The following is a 24,062-nucleotide window of genomic DNA, read 5'->3' on the forward strand; positions in this document are numbered from 1 at the left end:
AAGAGGAAGAAGGTAGAAATTAAATACTAGGAACAATAAAATGAAAGTTTAGTGTGCATTTTTATGAAGATGCTATAGATTTATATTTCTTTTCTTTTAACAATACATATTTTTTCTAATAGTAATGTATTCCTTACTGAAAATTAGGATAAATATAGGAAAAAAATCAGATAATCCTTGAACCTAAAAAATTCATGGTTAATATTTTTGGGTGTCTGTAATTTTCTAAATTTTTAATGTGCAAAACCACATTCCTACAATTAAGCAGAAAAAATGTAAATCTGACATTTTGTTCAAGTAGGATACACTTCTGAATTTATTATGATATTCATAGTTTCATACTATAGTAATAGAAACAGTCACATGTAGTATGAGTTCAGGATATGTCTTGCAGATTTGCATTGAGATTTAATATAGATTTGTCTTTTAATTTGTTCTTCATAAAAATGGAAATAAATTTAAGATGCTTGTTTTACTTAGCTTTTGGAAATTAGGAAAGAAAGGCTTGAAGACCTATGACAATATTTTTCATTGGGCTTTGTATTCATGTTTTCTAAATTAGATTAAGTACCATTTGAGTAAATATTTTTCAAGATTTATTTTGCTATTTTTCTGCCTGAACTTGTCTGTAATACTGATAGCACTTTTCCTTTGAGAACTGTGTTAGACTTTTATTTCTACTTCACAGAAAATAATAATAATAATAATGATAGTAACAACATATTTTTAGGTATAGTGGAAGAATACCAGCTTCCTTATCATGACCTAGTGCCCAGTGACCCCTCTTATGAGGACATGAGGGAGATTGTGTGCATCAAGAAGTTACGCCCCTCATTCCCAAACCGGTGGAGCAGTGATGAGGTAAGGCTTGAGGTAACCATGTGGCTGTGACTGACTTCTAAATCGACTTTTCTTTTTTGGCTAAAATTCCACATATTCATTGTAGGAATTCTTCTTTTTTTGATGGTGATGGTGATGGCGCCTCATTGCAGTAATTTATATGAAGATAAGTGTAGTATGTTAAATTACTTGTTCTACTTTTCCAATTTTATTTTGCCACTTCCAGAATATATTGAGTGAGTTGGTCAGTGTTTAGCCTGCATAACAAATAACATTATTTTCTTTATTTATAATGTCTTGACATTTGCATAAAACCTATTATATCTCTGTGTGTGTTTTTAAAGCATCATAATTTTTCTCTGTGACAAACCCATGTACAGCATTCTCCCATTTTGATTAGAGAAAAAAAGTAGGCATGTTAAAGTGATACAGGTTGACCTAGTTAAGATGCCTGACTGTGCTGGGTGTCTTTGTTAATAAGGATGACGAGATGTGATTTGAACAAATCCACCTTCAGCTTGGCTCTAAGGCTGTAGTGGTGAAACCTACATAGGTCTGGAAAGGAGCGGCTAGTAAGGAAGAAATGAGTCTTGCCTTTCCTGATTCCTCCTCCTGTTCCACATTCCTCTCCTTCCACCCTCGCAGCCTTCAAACTCACCATGTTCTAGAGTTCTCTGGCGGACTGGAATGTTCAAGATGAGTTTGAAGCACTGCTGGAAAAAAAAACAGGCTCTTATGAAACGTAACAAAGCACTGCAAAGGAGGGACAGAGCACTATTTCTGAAGTGTAAAAGCCGTTTAAATATAATCTCTGGGCCGGGCACTGTGGCTCACATCTGTAATCCCGGCACTTTGGCATGCCGAGGCGGGTGGATCACTTGAGTCCAGAAGTTCGAGACCAGCCTGGCCAATATAGAGAAAACCCATCTCTATTAAAAAATACAAACAATAGCCTAGTGTGTTGGTGCACACCTGTATTCCCACCTACTTGGGAGATTGATGCACGAGAATTGCTTGAACCCGGAAGGCGGAGGTTGCAATGAGCCAGGATCATGACACTGCACTCGACAGACCGAGACCCTGTCTTAAAACAAACAAACAACAACAACAACAACAACACCACCTTTGGCTCATTGGTTTTGTGTCTGGTTACTAAAATGCTAAATAATATATATGTTTTCCAGCAAGCTGTGCAGAAAGCTTTATGAGATGCTGGAGCTCTGTTATTGTGGGCTTTTGGTGTTACTTGATATCTCTTCACTGAGGATTTCTTATGAAGTGAAATTGTACTTTTCAATAGGAAGACCAATAATTGATGTACCACAGGAGAAAGTTTTAGTGATGCTGTGCACAGGTCATTAATCTTGTTAAATGGTGCAGTGTGATGCTATTACTGCAGCAGACAGCTATGATTTAGGAATAACTGTGTGTTTGCATAGTATGGAATTAGATAAAAGATTTAAACTTATCAAGTGTTATAAACAATCTGGGAGTATTGAGTGGAATACAGACTCCCTGGGTATTTTTATGTTTGCTTAACACTAATTTCAAAGACACCTTTCTACAAACAGCAGAACCACCTGCTTGTTTCTATTACAAAGAAGACATGAACATCTGTTTTAGTCATATATAATTTTGCATGAAAAAAGCTTACAGAATTTTACTTCTACATGGTTTTAAGAGTACCTTTTAAAAATATATTCAAACTTAATGAACCTAAAACTAAAAACCTACATTGTAACAGGTGCCAGCCTTGCAGATGATACATTTTTCTAACATTTCTCTTCCTCAGTGTCTAAGGCAGATGGGGAAACTCATGACAGAATGCTGGGCTCACAATCCTGCATCAAGGCTGACAGCCCTGCGGGTTAAGAAAACACTTGCCAAAATGTCAGAGTCCCAGGACATTAAACTCTGATAGGAGAGGAAAAGTAAGCATCTCTGCAGAAAGCCAACAGGTACTCTTCTGTTTGTGGGCAGAGCAAAAGACATCAAATAAGCATCCACAGTACAAGCCTTGAACATCGTCCTGCTTCCCAGTGGGTTCAGACCTCACCTCTCAGGGAGCGACCTGGGCAAAGACAGAGAAGCTCCCAGAAGCAGAGATTGATCCGTGTCTGTTTGTAGGAGGGAGAAACCGCTTGGGTAACTTGTTCAAGATATGATGCATGTTGCTTTCTAAGAAAGCCCTGTATTTTGGGATTTCCTTTTTTTTTTTTTAAGATGCTTTCATTTTGCCAAAATAAAACAGATAATGTGGATGGTTTAAGGGTTATAGTGTTATAGTTTAAATAATAACAACAAAATTCTTCCCAGGAACTCTGCTGGAAGGTAAATTAAAATACTTGTCTTTCCATTGGTAAAATATTGTTGCACTCTGTGAACCAAAAGGCAGTCTAAGTTGGAGGACATAGAACGGAACTCATCTTAAACATACTCCCCACCCTGTCTTAGCCTCCTCAGACCACTTTGGCCATCCCTGCATTTGGGGCCGCTACGGTAATGTGAATGCACTGGGTACAAACACCGCCTGTCTAGGACCACATTTGGAATTCCTGCAGGTGGCCTTTTGCAGCTTCAGGCAATATGGAACAAATGAAGGTTTGTGTGACTCTAATAGAAGTAATTGTTGATAGGTGTTCTTCAGAACCACTTCTGTTTCTGATTGAGTTAGGCATCTCTTTCATGGTAAAACCCTTTTCATTAAACACAAAGAAAGCTTTTTTTTTTTTTTTTTTTAAATGTGCAGAGGATTGACCTGTGCATGCTTTTGATCTCTCATTCAAAGGATCAATATTAAATAAAATTGTCATGAGCTGTGTTGAAGACAGGGTGCTTTAAAATAAAGGTAATTTGCTCTTGTGTTGTAAGAGGAACATGTCAACAAAGATAGGGAATGAGGGTGATCGTGCAGATGGCTTGTATCTTATATATGCAAACGAGCCAGTCTCAGAAGCACAAAGAAAAAAGTGTGCATACCTTAGTTTGTATAGATAAAGATGATGTCTTTCTGTTATTGTCTGTCTGTTTTGTATGTGCCTGAGATAAGGGATAGAGAGGAAACATCCGTCAGGCTAATTTAACTACATTTTATTTTAAAAATAGAGAAACATAACCTCTAGATGGGACAGCAGAGGACAGTTAGTAGAGGCCACAAAATGTTATGGGCTGCTGTGTTTTGTTCTAAAATCAATATGGATGGAGCATGTATATCTTAGGTGATCATTTCACATCTTAGGAATGCCTACTCATTTTATTTTATTCTAGTGATGCTCAATTCACTGTTTAATTTATTATATTTTCTCTTCTGTGGCACTTATACCAAATATCTCTTCACCTACTTAGTTCTACAGGGTTTTAACTTTGGAGCAACATGAATAAAATCATCGAGAAGGCCAATATTGTTTAGCAACATGAATACAATACAGTTTAAAGTTGTACACATCCTGCTCAACTTTATTCATGTACATTTCCTTTCTGTGGTTTTCTTTTGCTTCTTAGAAATTCTGTTAGTGGTTAGTAAAGAATTTGAAAGTATTTTCTCCTTGCTGTTTTTTTTTTTTTTTTTAAGACATTCCTCCCAGAATACTCCAGGGGGCAGTGTTTTATAACACATTTTCCCCACTGGGTGATTGAAGGATGGAGGATTTTTGAAAATTTGACAGCTACATGAAACATGAGAAAACATTTTCCTCACTTCTGAAGTCGGTTTGCAGCTGGTAACTTGTTCATCCAGAAAACATTCTAAAGCAATGAGACTTTGTGAGCTGTGCTTACAGTTTGGGAGAATCATGAAGATTCTTTCTATATTTTGCATTTACTTCCCAGTGCTTCATAGCTGCATTTTGTTTGTAACTAAGACAGAAGAATTTCGTAATCCTTGAATTTGAAAAAAAAATTGTGTTTTTAAAGAGTGAAAACAGTTAGAAAACAAGTAGAACTGTAATCAGAACACTGCTTCAATTGATATTAAAAATAACCTCAATAATAATGTAAAGGTTCCTTTCTCTTGTGTCAGTTATATTCTTAGGGATAGTCTAGAAGGAATATATGGTTAGAACTAAGTGTGACTAATCATCTGAGCCTTGAAGAGAAACTTCAGTGCCTCTAAACAGATCATCTACAAAACAACAGGTAACATTTATGCCAGTTAAGTGGGACGTGTTTTTGTTTCTTGGGTTTTTCCTAAATTTAAGTGAGGTTGGGCTTACCTTGTAGATAAAATTATGTTTTCTTTTTGGTAAATACTTGAACGTGGATAACTTCAAATCAGAATATTTTGTGAGGAGGTGATGATTTGAAATTAAGCTAGATTTCTAGGGAGGTGTTGGTTCCAATGAAGGATGGGAAGAAATTAAAATAGTCTTCAAACTTCTTCCTTATTATATTTGGTCGCTTTGGAAAAGATTGGTCCTAATCCTCAATCTAATTTATTCACTATTAATATTTTAAGAACATTCCTGAGATACTTAAAAAGACCCACTTAGCGATTATAGTCGCTCAATGAAACAAGAATTTATTTATGCATAGATTTTTCTCTGTATCTTACCAAAATCCACTTTACTTAGATAACACTAAATTGTTCTTAAAGACTACTCATTTCCCAATAATCCTTTATGATTTCAAAATTTCTAGTGGCTCAGAAGTGAATTTTATTTTATTTGTCTTTCACTTGAATAAATGAGAACCCAGAAATTAATAATGTTGTTTATTGCTTACTGTCAGGACTATTTCAAAGACTAAGAAGAGTTTCTTCTAACCCCTCCCTCTCAAAGGAATCCTAAATTATTAGTTGTTAGATAAGTTTTGTATGCTAAGATATTCAGGTTTATAGTTTATGTATGTGTGTATATATATAAATATATATGTATATATAAATATTATGTTCAGTTTGGAGTCTGGCACAACTCCATTATGTGGATTAGAGAGTAAGATATTATGGATGATAAAGTACTAAATGAAACATAATATTTATTTATAAAAGTGTGTAGATTGTTAAATCACAAAAAGAGTGCTATGAACATTATGTATGAGGAAACAGGCCTTTGACCTCCTGGAAAGCACTGCTCAAAAGTCATTAGTGCCCATTTTTGAATTCCCCAAACAGAAAGCTTCTTAGAAAACATGCTGAGATTTTATTTACAGGGAATTCTTTGACACATTTCAATTGGTGTGTAGTCAAGTATAGCAAGTACTTAATAATGACTGAATTTCATGTTCCTACAGTCATACATATTCATTAGAATTTTTATGTTGTTGGTCTGATCTGATTCTTCTTTGTTTGTGGGTGGAACGGCACTGAGAGAAGTATAGTTTTTTAAACTTGAACATGTTCAGTAGTTATATTGCCTTAGAAAACCCAGACACATAGCAGTGGAAATGAAAGAAATGGCATCAGAAGTGACTTAATTTAGCAATTGTGATTCCTCTTGTAAAACAAAACAAAAAAACAATGCCATATTTTTTGGAGAAAAGTTGGCAATATAGGGGTTTCGTTGTCTGTTTCACAAGAAGACTCATTTGTTCTTTTGGGGGAACCAGTGCCTTACAGATTTTGTATATACTGTAATTATTCAGGACTAGGGAACAAACAATTGTATTGTATTTGTTACAGATTGTATATGGCTTTGTTTTAACATTCCCCTAAATAAAATGGCTTCATTCTCCCCTTGGAAAAAAACATGACTGTTATGTTATAGTCGTGCTTATTTATTTATTTATTTATTTATTTATTTATTGTCTTTGAAAATATCCCATTGTAGCAGGTGGGAAGGCACCATGAAGGAGGCAGATGCAGGTAAGTTTTTCACATTTCATGGCAGGAGGACAAGAGAAATGGTCTGATGGCTTCTACTTTCTTTGTGAAGGAAACACAGTCATCTACTGAGAGTGAGGGGAAAGGCAGGGAAGTCAGTGGTTTAAGAGAAGTGAAGAAGGTTTAAAATTGCACTGGAAAATTACAGCTTGCTGGGGAAAGAGCCAGATGGTTACAGGCAACTCTGAGGGCCAGGTTAGGCTTCATGAAGCTGACTGTGGCACAGTGGCCAAGCGTAGACTTGGGACTGCCAGGTGGCCTGTTGGTGTGAATCCAGCTTCCCTCACTCCCTCAGTTGTGTGACTGGGCACGTTTTTGACCTCTTTATCATGCAAATGCAGCAACAGGTCATGGAAAGTAAGAATTATTACTATCAAGGGGCTGATGGGCCAGAGGAGGGAAGGAATTAATTAGAGGAGCTAACAGACCAAAAAACAAACAAACAAATGAACAAAAAACCCAGGTCCCAGGACAGGGAATCCTGATGGGGCGGAGGTGGTATCTCCGCAGTTACTGAGAGAGGGGCTGTGGTCAGTTTCTTCCCCTTGAAGATGTTTCTTCCCCTTGAAGATGAGAGTGATGTTAATATCCACTATCTGGAGTTGTTCTGAAGATGAAATGACATAATCCATGCACCAAGCATGTGGTAAGTGCTCAACTATAGTATTAACAGAAATTCATAGTGCCACTTTTCTTGTGGTTTATGATTTTTTTTTATCTTTTTGTCAGCAACCCAAATACAGGTATAGAGACAACGAAGATAGGATTCATTCAGGGTACTGGTTTATCATGCAAACGCAGCAACAGGTCATGGAAGGTAAGAATTATTACTATCAAGGGGCTGATGGACCAGAGGAGGGAAGGGATTAATTAGAGGAGCTAACAGACCAAAAAAAACAAAAAACAAAGAACAAAACAAAACAAAACAAAAACCCAGGTCCCAGGACAGGGAATCCTGATGGGGCGGGGGCGGAGGTGGTATCTCCACAGTTACTGAGAGAGGGGCTGTGGTCAGATTTCAGAGGGGGAGCAGCTGAGAGTGTGATCGCAGGAGGGGGTGAATTTAGTTCATAGGCAACATTGTTGGTGATGAAAGAGGAACCCAAATCCTGGCCTTTAGATTTGTTGTCTTCGTGGATTTTGAAGGTGGCAGTCTTGGGAGAGGAAGGTTGTGAGGCAAAATTCTCCAGTGCCACAGGAGAATGGGAAGGGGCGCAGGCAGTGAGAGGCAGAGAGAGGGGCTGGCCAGCTGAGCCGGGAGGCCTGACATGCAAAGCATTGGGTTTTAATGCAATAATCTGGAATCAGCAGTGTTGTATGAGAAAGACCCCACCTGCCTCCCAGCTGTGGAGTATTTGAGGTGTGGAAGGAGGAGGCTGTTGCTGCTGCCCCTGAATTGTCACCTCTGCGAAAGGGGAGGGAATGTGTTAGGGCTATTGTTCCAAGCATTGTGGACCCTGGAGGGCAGAATGAGAAGTTTGGTTTGTGAGGGGATCCATTGGAGGTTGGATCAGGACCAGGGAAGCCCAAAATTGTCTGGGGAGTGGAGAGTGCAGGAAGGTTTGCGTCTGACACAGAGAGAATGAAGAGTTTGGGTGAGATTGGTGGTGGTTAGCCAGCTGCACTTGTGTCAAAAGAGTGCATCCTGATGCTGGGATTCAGACTGACCTGCTTAAATTCCACCATTTTCCACTTTTTTCATTCTTTGGAAGTACATAATCTGAGCCCAGTCTTCCCACCTGTAAATTCCCACCTTTTCGCGCTCTTGTGAGGAACCAATAAGATGAGCGTCTGAATTATGTGAGGGCCCATGCCAGGTACATCACAGGTGCTCAGAAATACTGCTCTTTCTCCTTTCTTTCTTTTCTTTCTTTCCTTCCTCTGTTTTCTTTTTTTCTTTCTTTTCTTTTCTTTCCCTCCCTCCCTCCCTCCCTTCCTTCCTTCCTTCCTTCCCTCCCTCCCTCCTTCCTTCCTTCCCTCCCTCCCTTCCTTCCTCCTTCCTCCCTCCCTTCCTCCCTCCTTCCCTCCCTCCCTTCCCTTCCCTTCTTTCTTTCTTTCTTCTCTCTCTCTCTTTCTTTCTTTCTTTCTTTCTTTCTTTTTTTTTGACAAGGTCTCACTCTGTCTTGCCCAGGCTGGAGTGCATTGGCATGATCATAGCTCACTGCAGCCTCGATCTCCTGGGCTCAAGTGACTCCCATCTCAGCCTCCCAAGTAGCTGGGACTACAAGCATGCACCACCATGGCTGGCTAATTTTATGTTTAGTAGGGACAAGTCCTCACTATGTTTCTTAGGCTGGTCCCAAACTCCAGGGCTCAAGTGATCTCCCCATCTTAGCCTTCCAAAGTCCTGGGATTATAGGCGTGAGCCACTGTGCCTGGCCAATGCTGCTTTTTCTTCCTGCCATTAGTTTAGCAGGATCTACAATTAGCAACATTTAAAACCAGCTGAGATTTGCTATTGGTACATCTCTCCCACCTTCTGTACACCCCACTTCTGTGTGTCATGGGCTCAAGTTAAACTTTTCGCAGAACTCACAGGCATACTGACAGTAAATCTCAGCTGTGGAAAAAAGGTTATTTTCTTGGCATTGGTCATTTTGTAAGTTGCAAGCTTGTTGTCTCCATCTGGTCACAGCAGCAAAGTACAGATGACTGCACTCTCAGAAGTTTTGTCTCTGCAAAGTAATTTCTAATTTCTACCCTAGGTTCTGATCTGAGCTTAGCTGTGGGGATCTCTGGGGCTGCTGAAGGTTCTTTGCTTGGCACCTGTATGCTGGTACTGAGAGACAGGAGCAGAGGGAGGCCAAGCTTCAGAACTCTCCAGGGACCTCCACTGAGAGACAGGGGCTTAGGTTGGGCCCTCAGTGAAGTCTTTGAAAATGCTTGCATGCCATCCTAGGTAAGGCCTTCTCAGCAGGAATCTCAGCTACCAAAGCTTCTAATTAGGGGTTAGTGGTCTGGTAACAGGGCTGAGCCTTTGCCACCATGGGTTTTCTATGTAAAGTACAGTTTTTGTTTGTGTTTTATTGTTTTCATTGTATTTTCATTCTTTTATATGGAATTTGAATTCTCTGGCTCAGCTGCAGCCCTTACATCTCCCTTTGATTTTACCCAGGTTCCAGTTTATATATTTCCATTACTTCCTTAGCCTTGGAGAAACATTGGAATTCATGATCCCAGCATGGATTGTTTTAAGTCACTTTCTTCCAGCCCATGGCATGGACCAGCTTCTCAGTGCTGGGCAATTGCTTACACCCTTCAGCCACCGAGGCTGAGGGGAGGGGTGGGGGCAGGTGGCAGTCCATCTAAGGAAGTGTCTCCAGGTCGTTCTCTCATGGAGGACAGGGCTGTCTTTGATTCTAGTCCTCAGCCTCACAGCTGCTTCGCACCTCACAGCTGGAGCCCTTGGCTTGCTCGCCCTAAGGCAGTGGCCAGCAGTCCTGTACCAAGCTGAACTCCTCTGCTGGTAGTTGCTTACCTTTCATTTCCTACCTATTAGTATAGTTGTTTGCAAGCTTCATTTAAAATCAGATCTCTGGGGGCAGGGCTTGACACTCTATTTAGAAGCTCCCGCCCCAGAGAATTCTGCAGAAGTTCTAAGACATTGGTTCTCGCCCTTAACCGCTCATTAGTACCACCCGGGAGCTTTTAACACCCAAGACTCAGGCTACCCCCAGACCACTTCCATCAGAATCTCTGGAGGTGTGACCCTGGCATTAGTTCTTAAGGCCTCTCTGGTGATTCCAATGTGCAGCTGATTTTTTAGTAGCACCATGCTAAAACCTCATCCTGTGCCTGCAGGAGGTTGTGATCACCATCCACGCAGGACCCAAAGCCTTTCTGTCCCACCGAAGAAACACGTGGCAGCTCTGAACACGCAAGAGAACCTTGTTATTAAGTGAAGGAGGCAGCACTTTGTTGCTTATAAATATAATTTATTACCTGTTTAAAAATTCTTTCTTACATTTTGTACATGTTGGCTGACAGAATAAATGCAGGCAATTTACAAACCAAGGGGACTGCAGGGAAAATCAGGATTGGCAGCCAGGGAGAGAAAAGAGGCACACCCGGAGCTGGTATCCCTCACCTCCACCACTCCACCACTCAGCAAGGCGCCGGACGGATATCCGGAGGGCACTCTGCCTCTGCCGGGGGATTTTTTTAGAAAAGGAATTGCATAGAAGATACAGCAAGAGGGAACTCCACAACAACAAAAGTGTTCCATATCGGAAAAGCCAAGGTTGTCATGTTTTGTTTAAAAAAGAAAAACGACAAAGCACAAAACCTCAATCCGACCTTTCTGCAGTTGAACTGTTCCAAAGGGGACAGTAGGTGGATGACACTGCCTCTTCAACACGACTGCTGGGGATTTTTCTCTGACAAACATTGGTGTCTTCTTTACAAAGAGCAAAGAGGAAGGTCACCAACTTGCTTCAGCTCAACATTAAACTCAACACATATAACACCATGACATCACACACACACAGTGATGTTCCCTGCAACTGGGCTCGATGCATTATGTCTGGAGGGCAAGGGCTGCGCTACCAATAGCAGATCTAGGAAAGCGTGAAGAAGAGAATGCAAATCACTTGTTCCACTGATCTGACTGCTGTACTTTTTCTTGTCCATGGCCTGGAGGAGTAGACATCTGAGTTTTTACCCCTACATGTACAGATGCCATTTGTTACTTTCAGGATAGAAAAGGCAAAGATATTTTACACCAGCTGTAGATTTCTTGCTCTTATATGTCACTCCGAACAGAGTTGTTTTAACATTGAGAACCTATGTAGCTCAGGTCCCCATTCTCTGATGCTGCCTCCATAGTGCTCAGGATCAGAGGCCAAAAGAGAGCCCATCAATCCTTAGACTGCTGATCAGCAAAACCTGCCTACAATTCATCTTCTACACACCAGTACTGAGGGTTATTCCACCCCGGATCAGCGCCATCAGGTTCTACAGCTGGTCTGATAGTACTTAGTCCAGTAGACCTTTGGAACTTAAAAATGATACACAATTTAGACATATTTGTAAAAGACCCTTAAATGATATGACTTGCAATTTATATTTTTGTTGAAGGACAAATCTGAAATGGTATGTTAAAAGGCTGGCATTCAGTAGCAAATACTATGGCAGGTGGGCAGCTGACTATATCTCAGGGTAGCTTCCTTGTTTCTACTCAGAAGCTAGTTGGGCCACAACTGTCACGACATTCTGCAGAGATTCCCAACTTGGGATTCCAGAAGATCTCTGGACAGGTCCCTTCAGTAGGCAAGCATCTGAGTAGACAGCAGGCTGATGAAGAGCTGCTAATAATTGCTGGGCTTGCTGTGCCAGTACACTTGCGGAGTACCTGTTGGTTTGTCCTGCTGATGCCCCCCAACCATGCTAAATAGGTCTGAGGCACACATTACATTTGGTTGAATGAGCCCGTTAATATCCTACCACAGATGAATACAATGAGGTGACAGGAAAACCTAGGAACCATGACTTATGAAGACTGGCTGTTAAAGTAGCATTTATGAAAATGGGGTAAGCACAAGGCTGATAAAACTAAAGGATCTGGAAGCTCATGGCTAGACTTAGTCTGCAGAGAAAACCCACCCAGTGCTACACAAAGCCATCTCCCCACTTTTCAAAAATAGGTTTTTCACACTAGAATTCTGGAAATGACTTCATTTGGCTTTCCTGGCCTGTATGGATATGGGTTTACATAACATTGGTTACAATATATTTATTCCCCCTTATGCCTTATTCCATTAAAAAGAAATAATTAGAGATGCAAAGGAAATCTTCCAAAGTGATCATTACAGCCAGAGATTATACAAATAGATATCTTAGGGTAGAGAAACATTACTTCATTGCCCAGAGGCAAAGTTCTAAAGATTTCAGTCAATACTAGCTCAGCAAGGTTAAAGAATATATAAAAATAATACAAAAAGAAAAATAAAAACCAAAGAGTAATAGTTGGTCCTATGAGGCACTCGAGAGGTAAAAAAATGTTTTGTTAACTTGAGATAATAAAATATTTTCCTTATTAGATCTATAAAATCTAATGCTTATCAACCATTATCTTGAGCAATGATGTACTGCTTCACAAAAGCTCTTCCATTCTCAAAGAAGATGGATAAAGTCCCATTTCATTTCAGCTGTGTTTCCATGGGACCCCTCTCATTCATTAGCCTTGGGCTTACACTGAGTTCTCCACATGAAACTGATGACTTGTCCAGAACAACTGCCCAGCAAAAGCTAAGACTCATTCAACTTGAAGGCTTGAAAACCCAACAAGTAAACCTTTTCTACCTTCTTTATGCTCTCCTGCAAGTCCTTATATAGGTTTATATTTTCCTGGCCCCATAGGGGCAGACCTTATAGAGGCAAAGACCTTTGAATTCTGGGGAGATGGTGATCACCTTATTAACTCCCTTCTGCATACGTGGATTACAGAGGAGTAAGCAGACCAAGAGCACAGCTGCTGTGATCCTGACAGAGACACACAGAAGGACACGAGACAAGAGCCTTGTTGCTCTTTGCCAGGAGAAGTGAAAAGTCTTGATTCCACCCTCAAAACGTTGACTTTTCAGATACCTTACTTGTAGGAAAAAATACCTTAAAAAAATTACTGGTCGCACAGTTTCAGGGTGTCCTGAACTCAGTCCCCACGACTTTTTTCTCCTAAAAATCGCTCTACTTTTTGATAGTTGAGAGACTGAAATCTATAAAATAGTATATATGAAAATGGCTAATGATTATGCAGTTTGATATTGAACACCTCACCCAAAAAGTTGTCCAGTTCTTGAAGAGCCTAACTTGCTCACAGCAGGATGGGGGTTTTCTGCATAGCAGAAGTGACTATTCATTTGGAAGATGCCGTTTGTGAAACAGCTGTTAGCTGTGAGAACCTTGGTGTTACACAGGTTTGTCATCACCATGCCAGTTATCAATTCTGAATCCAACTTCTATTCCTTCCAGATACATTAAGGAAACTTGAAAGAGTGTGATAAGAAGAAAATAAAAACAGGATGAAACCTCTGCCTTTGGATTCCCAAATTCAGCAGAAAAGAAGCTGCTTTCTTCCCTTTGATTAACAACCCCAATTTTCTCTTCCCCAGACATAGTATTCCATTTGCATATATAAGACTTATTTCTTTCTAAGCAGATACTTCTTACATTTCCAAAGATAAATATTAAGGAACTAAAAGGAGATTTAAAGTATACAAACCCCAATGAAAACCATAAGTGTTAAAAATGACAACTCTTCAAAGACTGTTTTATATAGATTTTACATAGTTCTGTTACAAGAAGCAACTGAAGATATGTTGTGTATGAATGAGTTGATGTACTGGGCTCACAATGACCTAATATTGAGATGGGTGATGCAAATGAAAAAAAAGTGAGAATAAGAAAATTATAAATTTGAAGTGAAAATTTCCCTACATCTGTTTGTCATAAAGGTCCTTGAACTCTACAGGTTTTCATTCCCTTCGTCAAACACATTCTAGTGAATATTAAACTCAGGTTAGATTGTGTTGTACACCACTAGATGGCAGCATGCACAAATGATAGTTTTTTCTATCCAAATGAAACCAGCCAAACTGCCTCTCCAGCGGTGTAGAAAGAAGCAGGATGTATCACATAGAATGGTTGATGAAGTGGCTTCCTATGAAATGAACTGTTATATCTGGACCTTCTAAGTTCGAAAGCAATCTAACAGCTATTACTTTACTCCAAAGGAGAAGGAAATCAGAATTTGTAGTGAAAATTATTTGGTATAAATAGTGTATGTATGGAAGTTGTCATTCACTTAATAGGAAACATTAAGAGTTCTGACAGATGAGTACCTCACACACGAAATCAATCACTTTTCCCTTTTCTGGTGGTGGGAAGTTGAACCAAAAAAGCATCCGAAGTGAACCCCAAGGGTTCTCAATGACTTCAGTAAGACAAACAATTCCTGTTTGTGTTCAATAGTTCTGTGTTGGTGACTTTTCAGTCAAAGTAAGTTTTTAGTAACAGTTATGGAATTGATTCATCTTCATAGCTACATAGTTGCTCCCCTCTAGTTTTCACTAGGCATAGAAGTTTCTTTGACCATTCAGTTCAGATTCTAGTTCTTGATTTCCATAGATGATTCCACAACCCCAGTACTGATGCGTAATCTTGACAAGTTTATTTCAAAATGTAGGAATGGACAAAAGCTCTCTTTCCTCCTCCTCCTTTTAAAAAATGTATGTGTATAACTGCGTGTAGATATATATTTGATTTTTAATTTAGAATACAGTTTTACTCATTGCTACAAACATCCACTGAACTTGTTTATAGTGCAATCTCTCCCTTCCCCAGTCAGTGTACAAATATTTTAAATATGGAAATCCTAATGCAGGGGGTGGGCTGAGAGAGATTTTATAGAATATATGTATGTCCAAAACAGAAGATAAGGAATAAAAAGCATGAAAGAAAGAAGAGGTTCCATAGCAAGGTATCAGCAGTTCCTCAGGGATGAGGATGGCGGAGGCATCAAGTAATCTCAAGATGCTACCAAAATAGGAGCGGAAACATGGAAAGATGGAAGCACATGTATAATTCAAGTCTGTTCAGCAACTTGTGTGCCTCCAGCCTAAAAGTAAACCACAGTCATGTTCTAAAGGTTCCGATTCATACACATGTCTGCTTGTTCTTCAGTTTTGGTTTTGCTACTGGGCTTTGATTCTTTAATCCCCACCTGCTGAATGAATTGAGTCCTTGTGTTTGTTAAAGAGCTTGTGATGGTCCCAAGGAAACATACTAGTTTACACAAAGTAGTGTGTTGACTAACATTTTGCAGGACAACAGTTTTTAAAGAGCTAACTAGACAGCTTTTATAAATGCTACTGAATATTATGACAGCAAAGAAAGATTAAGGGTGGGGGGGGTGTAGCGTAGAAAAAAATGCACCAAGTTCCTACTGCCAGATAAACTTGTAGGACTGGTCTAGATATCAAGATGCCAAGACAATAATAAAAAACAGAATTTGCAACCAGTCAGGAAGGCTGGGGGCAGGGGCATCCCAAGAGAGGCTAAGAAAATGATAATAAAGGGATGTCATCTCTCAGTGAACAGCATAATGCAATGATGCAGAGCGACTCAGGCCAAACAAACAACATCATAATGCTGGTTAGAATAATCATCTTCCTTGTCAGAACTACTTGAAAGGCATAACATAGCCTGGGCAAAAGACCAGCTGATGATTTTAAATGATGATCCAGGTCAGAGTCCATTGTGGTCTTCAGACTGATGAATGAGACCGGAGGCATCACGGTGGAAGTTGAGCATTTCAGAACATGGAGATGATCTAATCCCACCCTTTCACTTTCTAGTGAGGACACTGAGGTCGTGTGGTTAAATGACTTTCTCAAGGTGGCGCAACAAGACAGTGACAGACCCACAATGAGAACTGGTTTCCTGATCTCCAGTTTAGAGTCCATTCCTCCAACCACACTGCCTCTAGAGTAGAGCACCATAGGGAGTCGACGTGGGGCCACACAACGGCAATATTAAGTGAACTTAATAGAGAACACGTCTCCTTAAGACTCCTCAGAGGAGAAAGACCCTGCCTGAGCAAGCTGAAGGAACAGACTGACAAAGCCATTCAGCATTTGTCACCTTTCTGGGGTGGAATAAGGGAAAGGTAAAAGGTCAAGGAAGCGATGCATGTTGAATTAAACTGATGACCACACCCACCTTGATAGGTGAAAAGGTGGGACAGGTCTAGTCAATACCCAAATACTAACAAACAGCACTGCTAACAAAAATAGAAATTTAAAAAATTCATTTTTTAAATTTACCAGAATACCTGTAAATAATAATAATAATACCTTTAAAAAAAACAAAACACTTCATATTGCATATTACAAACACACACACATGTTGTGAAAAAAATGCTTGTTTGTGGGGTTAAACATGAATCACTGTCTTCCCTGCAATGCTACAGCTTTATTCCCAAAGGGCACCAGAAGGGTCCCTCCAAGGAATAGGAGTCTTAGTTATTTCTTTTTTACACTTAGATTCTCCACTTCCCTGATACAAACAGTAACACTGGTTCTACAAGTTCTAGAAACAGAACACTGATGGGAGGATTATCTGAGACACTTGATGCACACGATTTGTAGCAAAAGTCTGTGATTTCTCTGTAAATTACTAATCTGAAATAGACACAACAAACCGTCCACAGCTTCAACTTCAAATGATTTGAACAAAAATAGAACGAGCCATGGACAGTGTCTGCATCCCTGTCCAATTTGATGTAAACAACATTTGTAGAAATTGGGTTTGTTAAGAAAGTTTATCCATATATCTGGATAGCAATAAAAAGCGTTTCCTAGGAAACTGTAAGATCCTGTACCACACAGCATACAGCCCAACTAAGAGGAAAATTAGGTTGATAGCTAAATTCAAGGTACAAATTTACACAATTTTTCTTAACTCCCGTGATGATGTCCGAGTAAAGTGGGCATGTACATGGGCAGTTGTATCTGTTTTCCTTCTGGCTCCTGCTGCAGTCTTGCCTGTGAAGCGCATTGGTCTCATCTGGATTTCCTCCTCAGCTGTGATTCACCTGGACGGCCACAGACTCCCTGTGCATTTTTGTCCTTCATTTCCCCTTCCAGCATGGTGGTTAATACTGCCCTTCTGCTGCTAAGGACACCACCGTTTCATGTCTTCCCATTTCTTCCAAGACAGCTGCCAGCATGCTCAGGTTTCCATCTGGGAAGTTCTGTGCTTCCCAAAGATCCAGGATTACGCCAGTTGGGCTGGATTTGGTGGCAAAGTAATTCAAGTACCTGTAATTGGGAAAGAGAAAATGTGCTCAACAGTGTGACTTACATATCTATTTTTCCTCAGCTAAACCTTTCTGTCTCTCTACTTGTCTTTAAGTTTCCTGGTCCCATTGTGGCTGACAGTGAGCCATCCTAAATAACTAGCCCATGCTTAATTAGATCAGCCCCAGACAGGGGATGTGATGTTTAACTTTGTGAACCTCAGCTCTGAGTGAGATAATTTAAGAGACAAGATGTCTATGGGTCATATTCTAAACAGGAAATCAAGAGACTTATGTTTTCTTTCTAGTCCAGGCTTGGATGATCTTTGACAGGTCATGCCACATGTTATGTTTGGTAGTGACGGTGACACTCCACAAAGTAGATGCTCCAGAGGTCTCTTTATAACTTAATATCAGTGCTGTGTTGGCATGCTAATTATTAATCAAACATTAGGTCCTGCTCAACTGCAGAGGAGGAGCAATAACTACGGTAGTGAATGGCTATATGATTTGGGGAATTTAGCCCATCAGCTTGGCAAAGTGCATCACAAAACTTGATACTTACCAATGCCAGATAAGCTCAGAATGTCTCTTAGCACTCTTTGCAAGCCCGTAGTGCAAGGTACAAGGACAGAGCTTAATGCATATTTGCAAAACGAAAAATTAAATAGATGTGTGGATGGAAAAAAAAATGAAGCTAACCCTACGTCTAATAGTTATCGGTCCTGGAGGGCGCTAACAGAAAGAAGCTAGTCTTGGGGCCAGACCATACCCACCTGTCCAGGTTCAGCTTATGGGCCAGCATCCTCCAGTCATGGCCTCTCGTCTGGGGGGCATCCAGGCTGCTACAGAGCTTCTGCCGGATAGGGAGAGGGATGCTGAAAGCACTGGGCCCCGTGACCGTGGTGATGGTGTTCGCAGGATCCAGCAGCGGCAAATCGATGCCAGTAGGTTCCTGTAGTTCAGGGACAGGAACAACACAGCATTATTTCTGAAGACAAAAGCAATCTCTATTGAACCAATCAACATAATGCCTTGCTTTGAGTGATAAGAAAAGAATGAGTGCTGTTATTCTTCTTAGGAAGAATGGCTTCTTCTTAGCCTGAAAGTTGTGCATCACTAGATGTAACCTGGCTCAGAGATAGAGGTACATACATTTTGAGCTAACTTTGCGTAGCCTCAGATTTGTGAGTCTTTGGTGAGGACTGGGCTTGATGGAAAGCTCTGGTATGATTCGATAACAGCTTACTAATGGGATTCTCCAGGCTGAGAGAGAAGAGAGGGAATATCAGAGCTCCTAAAGGTTTAAATTTCAGGAGAGGAAAATGTTCAAAAGGGCAGTGCTTTGGGAATGAATAGATCTGAGATTCAAGGCTTCTGGAAACAGCCTGACCTTGAGGGGAAAGTCCTGGGCAAATGCTCCAGTAGTTCTCCTGCTAAACTCCACAGAAGATGTCTCAGTTCTGCTTTTGTTGAATGAACTGGAACATAGCTCTCCTCTAAATGATATCAACTTAAGGCTAATTTCTTAAAAAAGAAAATGGTAAACACAGTATATTATTGCCTTAGGGCAAGTTGTTAATGGCATCCTCCAATTGCTGTGTATCCTTATTTTTTTAAAATCTAATTTTAGTAGAGAAAACCATAAATTGGCTCTTAAGATAGTTTCAGCTCATAAAACAGCACAAATGCAAAATCTGAATTTCATCTGCAGGAGAAATTCTAATCATTTTCTGATCATTTCTGCTGGTTGGAAAAGCAAAAGCAAATGTTGCCTGGGAACTATTAAAGCAATAAAAGAAAATCTACTTAATCTACTATAAATGCCATCTCTATTTTTTTTTCTTTTTTATTTATTTATTTATTATTATTATACTTTAAGTTTTAGGGTACATGTGCACAATGTGCAGGTTAGTTACATATGTATACACATGCCATGCTGGTGCGCTGCACCCACTAACTCATCATCTAGCATTAGGTATATCTCCCAATGCTATCCCTCCCCCCTCCCACCTCCCCCTACCCCACAACAGTCCCCAGAGTGTGATGTTCCCCTTCCTGTGTCCACGTGTTCTCATTGTTCAGTTCCCCCGTGAGTGAGAATATGCAGTGTTTGGTTTTTTGTTCTTGCGATAGTTTACTGAGAATGATGATTTCCAATTTCACCCATGTCCCTACAAAGGACATGAACTCATCCTTTTTCATGGCTGCATAGTATTCCATGGTGTATATGTGCCACATTTTCTTAATCCAGTCTATCATTGTTGGACATTTGGGTTGGTTCCAAGTCTTTGCTATTGTGAATAGTGCCGCAATAAACATACGTGTGCATGTGTCTTTATAGCAGCATGATTTATAGTCCTTTGGGTATATACCCAGTAATGGGATGGCTGGGTCAAATGGTATTTCTAGTTCTAGATCCCTGAGGAGTCGCCACACTGACTTCCACAATGGTTGAACTAGTTTACAGTCCCACCAACAGTGTAAAAGTGTTCCCATTTCTCCACATCCTCTCTAGCACCTGTTGTTTCCTGACTTTTTAATGATTGCCATTCTAACTGGTGTGAGATGGTATCTCATTGTGGTTTTGATGTGCATTTCTCTGATGGCCAGTGATGGTGAGCATTTTTTCATGTGTTTTTTGGCTGCATAAATGTCTTCTTTTGAGAAGTGTCTGTTCATGTCCTTCGCCCACTTTTTGATAGGGTTGTTTGTTTTTTTCTTGTAAATTTGTTTGAGTTCATTGTAGATTCTGGATATTAGCCCTTTGTCAGATGAGTAGGTTGCGAAAATTTTCTCCCATTTTGTAGGTTGCCTGTTCACTCTGATGGTAGTTTCTTTTGCTGTGCAGAAGCTCTTTATTTTAATTAGATCCCATTTGTCAATTTTGGCTTTGGTTGCCATTGCTTTTGGTGTTTTAGACATGAAGTCCTTGCCCATGCCTATGTCCTGAATGGTAATGCCTAGGTTTTCTTCTAGGGTTTTTATGGTTTTAGGTCTAACGCTTATGTCTTTAATCCATCTTGAATTGATTTTTGTATAAGGTGTAAGGAAGAGATCCAGTTTCAGCTTTCTACATATGGTTAGGCAGTTTCCTCAGCACCATTTATTAAATAGGGAATCCTTTCCCCATTGCTTGTTTTTCTCAGGTTTGTCAAAGATCAGATAGTTGTAGATATGCGGCATTATTTCTGAGGGCTCTGTTCTGTTCCATTGGTCTATATCTCTGTTTTGGTACCAGTGCCATGCTGTTTTGGTTACTGTAGCCTTGTAGTATAGTTTGAAGTCAGGTAGTGTGATGCCTCCAGCTTTGTTCTTTTGGCTTAGGATTGACTTGGTGATGCAGGCTCTTTTTTGGTTCCATGTGAACTTTAAAGTAGTTTTTTCCAATTCTGTGAAGAAAGTCATTGGTAGCTTGATGGGGATGGCATTGAATCTATGGATTACCTTGGGCAGTATGGCCATTTTCATGATATTGATTCTTCCTACCCATGAGCATGGAATGTTCTTCCATTTGTTTGTATCCTCTTTTATTTCCTTGAGCAGTGGTTTGTAGTTCTTCTTGAAGAGGTCCTTCACGTCCCTCGTAAGTTGGATTCCTAAGTATTTTATTCTCTTTGAAGCAATTGTGAATGGGAGTTCACTCATGATTTGGCCCTCTGTTTGTCTGTTATTGGTGTATAAGAATGCTTGTGATTTTTGTACATTGATTTTGTATCCTGAGACTTTGCTGAAGTTGCTTATCAGCTTAAGGAGATTTTGGACTGAGACAGTGGCGTTTTCTAGACATACAATCATGTCATCTGCAAACAGGGACAATTTGACTTCCTCTTTTCCTAACTGAATACCCTTTATTTCCTTCTCCTGCCTAATTGCCCTGGCCAGAACTTCCAACACTATGTTGAATAGGAGTGGTGAGAGAGGGCATCCCTGTCTTGTGCCAGTTTTCAAAGGGAATGCTTCCAGTTTTTGCCCATTCAGTATGATATTGGCTGTGGGTTTGTCATAGATAGCTCTTATTATTTTCAGATACGTCCCATCAATACCTAATTTATTGAGAGTTTTCAGCATGAAGGGTTGTTGAATTTTGTCAAAGGCCTTTTCTGCATCTATTGAGATAATCACGTGGTTTTTGTCTTTGGTTCTGTTTATATGCTGGATTACATTTATTGATTTGCGTATATTGAACCAGCCTTGCATCCCAGGGATGAAGCCCACTTGATCATGGTGGATAAGCTTTTTGATGTGCTGCTGGATTCGGTTTGCCAGTATTTTATTGAGGATTTTTGCATCAATGTTCATCAAGGATATTGGTCTAAAATTCTCTTTTTTGGTTGTGTCTCTGCCAGGCTTTGGTATCAGGATGATGCTAGCCTCATAAAATGATTTAGGGAGGATTCCCTCTTTTTCTATTGATTGGAATAGTTTCAGAAGGAATGGTAGCAGCTCCTCCTTGTACCTCTGGTAGAATTCGGCTGTGAATCCATCTGGTCCTGGACTCTTTTTGGTTGGTAAGCTATTGATTATTGCCACAATTTCAGCTCCTGTTATTGGTCTATTCAGAGATTCAACTTCTTCCTGGTTTAGTCTTGGGAGAGTGTATGTGTTGAGGAATTTATCCATTTCTTCTAGATTTTCTAGTTTATTTGCATAGAGGTGTTTGTAGTATTCTCTGATGGTAGTTTGTATTTCTGTGGGATTGGTGGTGATATCCCCTTTATCATTTTTTATTGCGTCTATTTGATTCTTCTTTCTTTTTTTCTTTATTAGTCTTGCTAGCAGTCTATCAATTTTATGGATCCTTTAAAAAAACCAGCTACTGGATTCATTAATTTTTTGAAGGGTTTTTTGTGTCTCTATTTCCTTCAGTTCTGCTCTGATGTTAGTTATTTCTTGCCTTCTGCTAGCTTTTGAATGTGTTTGCTCTTGCTTTTCTAGTTCTTTTAATTGTGATGTTAGGGTGTCAATTTTGGATCTTTCCTGCTTTCTCTTGTGGGCATTTAGTGCTATAAATTTCCCTCTACACACTGCTTTGAATGCGTCCCAGAGATTCTGGTATGTTGTGTCTTTGTTCTTGTTGGTTTCAAAGAACATCTTTATTTCTGCCTTCATTTTGTTATGTACCCAGTAGTCATTCAGGAGCAGGTTGTTCAGTTTCCATGTGGTTGAGTGGTTTTGAGTGAGATTCTTAATCCTGAGTTCTAGTTTGATTGCACTGTGGTCTGAGAGATAGTTTGTTATAATTTCTGTTCATTTACATTTGCTGAGGAGAGCTTTACTTCCAAGTATGTGGTCAATTTTGGAATAGGTGTGGTGTGGTGCTGAAAAAAATGTATTTTCTGTTGATTTGGGGTGGGGAGTTCTGTAGATGTCTATTAGGTCCGCTTGGTGCAGAGCTGAGTTCAATTCCTGGGTATCCTTGTTGACTTTCTGTCTCGTTGATCTGTCTAATGTTGACAGTGGGGTGTTGAAATCTCCCATTATTAATGTGTGGGAGTCTAAGTCTCTTTGTAGGTCACTCAGGACTTGCTTTATGAATCTGGGTCCTCCTGTATTGGGTGCATATATATTTAGGATAGTTAACTCTTCTTGTTGAATTGATCCCTTTACCATTATGTAATGGCCTTCTTTGTCTTTTTTGATCTTTGTTGGTTTAAAGTCTGTTTTATCAGAGACTAGGATTGCAACCCCTGCCTTTTTTTGTTTTCTATTTGCTTGGTAGATCTTCCTCCATCCTTTTGTTTTGAGCCTATGTGTGTCTCTGCATGTGAGATGGGTTTCCTGAATACAGCACACGGATGGGTCTTGACTCTTTATCCAATTTGCCAGTCTGTGTCTTTTAATTGGAGCATTTAGTCCATTTACATTTAAAGTTAATATTGTTATGTGTGAATTTGATCCTGTCATTATGATGTTAGCTGGTTATTTTGCTCGTTAGTTGATGCAGTTTCTTCCTAGTCTCAATGGTCTTTACATTTTGGCATGATTTTGCAGTGGCTGGTACCGGTTGTTCCTTTCCATGTTTAGTGCTTCCTTCAGGAGCTCTTTTAGGGCAGGCCTGGCGGTGACAAAATCTCTCAGCATTTGCTTGTCTGTAAAGTATTTTATTTCTCCTTCACTTATGAAGCTTAGTTTGGCTGGATATGAAATTCTGGGTTGAAAATTCTTTTCTTTAAGAATGTTGAATATTGGCCCCCACTCCCTTCTGGCTTGTAGAGTTTCTGCTGAGAGATCAGCTGTTAGTCTGATGGGCTTCCCTTTGTGGGTAACCTGACCTTTCTCTCTGGCTGCCCTTAACATTTTTTCCTTCATTTCAACTTTGGTGAATCTGACAATTCTGTGTCTTGGAGTTGCTCTTCTTGAGGAGTATCTTTGTGGCATTCTCTGTATTTCCTGAATCTGAATGTTGGCCTGCCTTGCTAGACTGGGGAAGTTCTCCTGGATAATATCCTGCAGAGTGTTTTCCAACTTGGTTCCATTCTTCCCATCACTTTCATATACACCAATCAGATGTAGATTTGGTCTTTTCACATAGTCCCATATTTCTTGGAGGCTTTGCTCATTTCTTTTTATTCTTTTTTCTCTAAACTTCCTTCTCGCTTCATTTCATTC

The 24,062-nt window shown here is 39.9% G+C and overlaps 2 protein-coding genes across 10 annotated transcripts in view; one reads left to right on the forward strand and one right to left on the reverse strand.

Annotated features, from left to right (window-relative positions):
- The window catches only part of BMPR1B (bone morphogenetic protein receptor type 1B), a 397,543-nt gene extending 391,023 nt beyond the window's left edge, over nucleotides 1-6,520 (forward strand). For all 8 annotated transcript variants that reach the window (XM_016951892.4, XM_016951890.4, XM_063809693.1 and 5 more), the window contains 2 exons: nucleotides 731-861; nucleotides 2,633-6,520. In XM_016951892.4, the coding sequence (XP_016807381.2) occupies nucleotides 731-861; nucleotides 2,633-2,758 (257 nt within the window). In that variant the 3' untranslated portion in view covers nucleotides 2,759-6,520. The remainder of the gene's footprint in view (nucleotides 1-730; nucleotides 862-2,632) is intronic.
- A 2,322-nt stretch (nucleotides 6,521-8,842) lies between these two features.
- The window catches only part of UNC5C (unc-5 netrin receptor C), a 393,784-nt gene continuing 378,564 nt past the window's right edge, over nucleotides 8,843-24,062 (reverse strand). For both annotated transcript variants that reach the window (XM_009448053.5, XM_526636.9), the window contains 2 exons: nucleotides 18,227-18,405; nucleotides 8,843-17,472 (listed from right to left, as the gene is read on the reverse strand). In XM_009448053.5, the coding sequence (XP_009446328.2) occupies nucleotides 17,307-17,472; nucleotides 18,227-18,405 (345 nt within the window). In that variant the 3' untranslated portion in view covers nucleotides 8,843-17,306. The remainder of the gene's footprint in view (nucleotides 17,473-18,226; nucleotides 18,406-24,062) is intronic.

Source organism: Pan troglodytes, chromosome 3 (genome assembly GCF_028858775.2).
Source record: "Pan troglodytes isolate AG18354 chromosome 3, NHGRI_mPanTro3-v2.0_pri, whole genome shotgun sequence".
NCBI lineage: Eukaryota > Metazoa > Chordata > Mammalia > Primates > Hominidae > Pan > Pan troglodytes.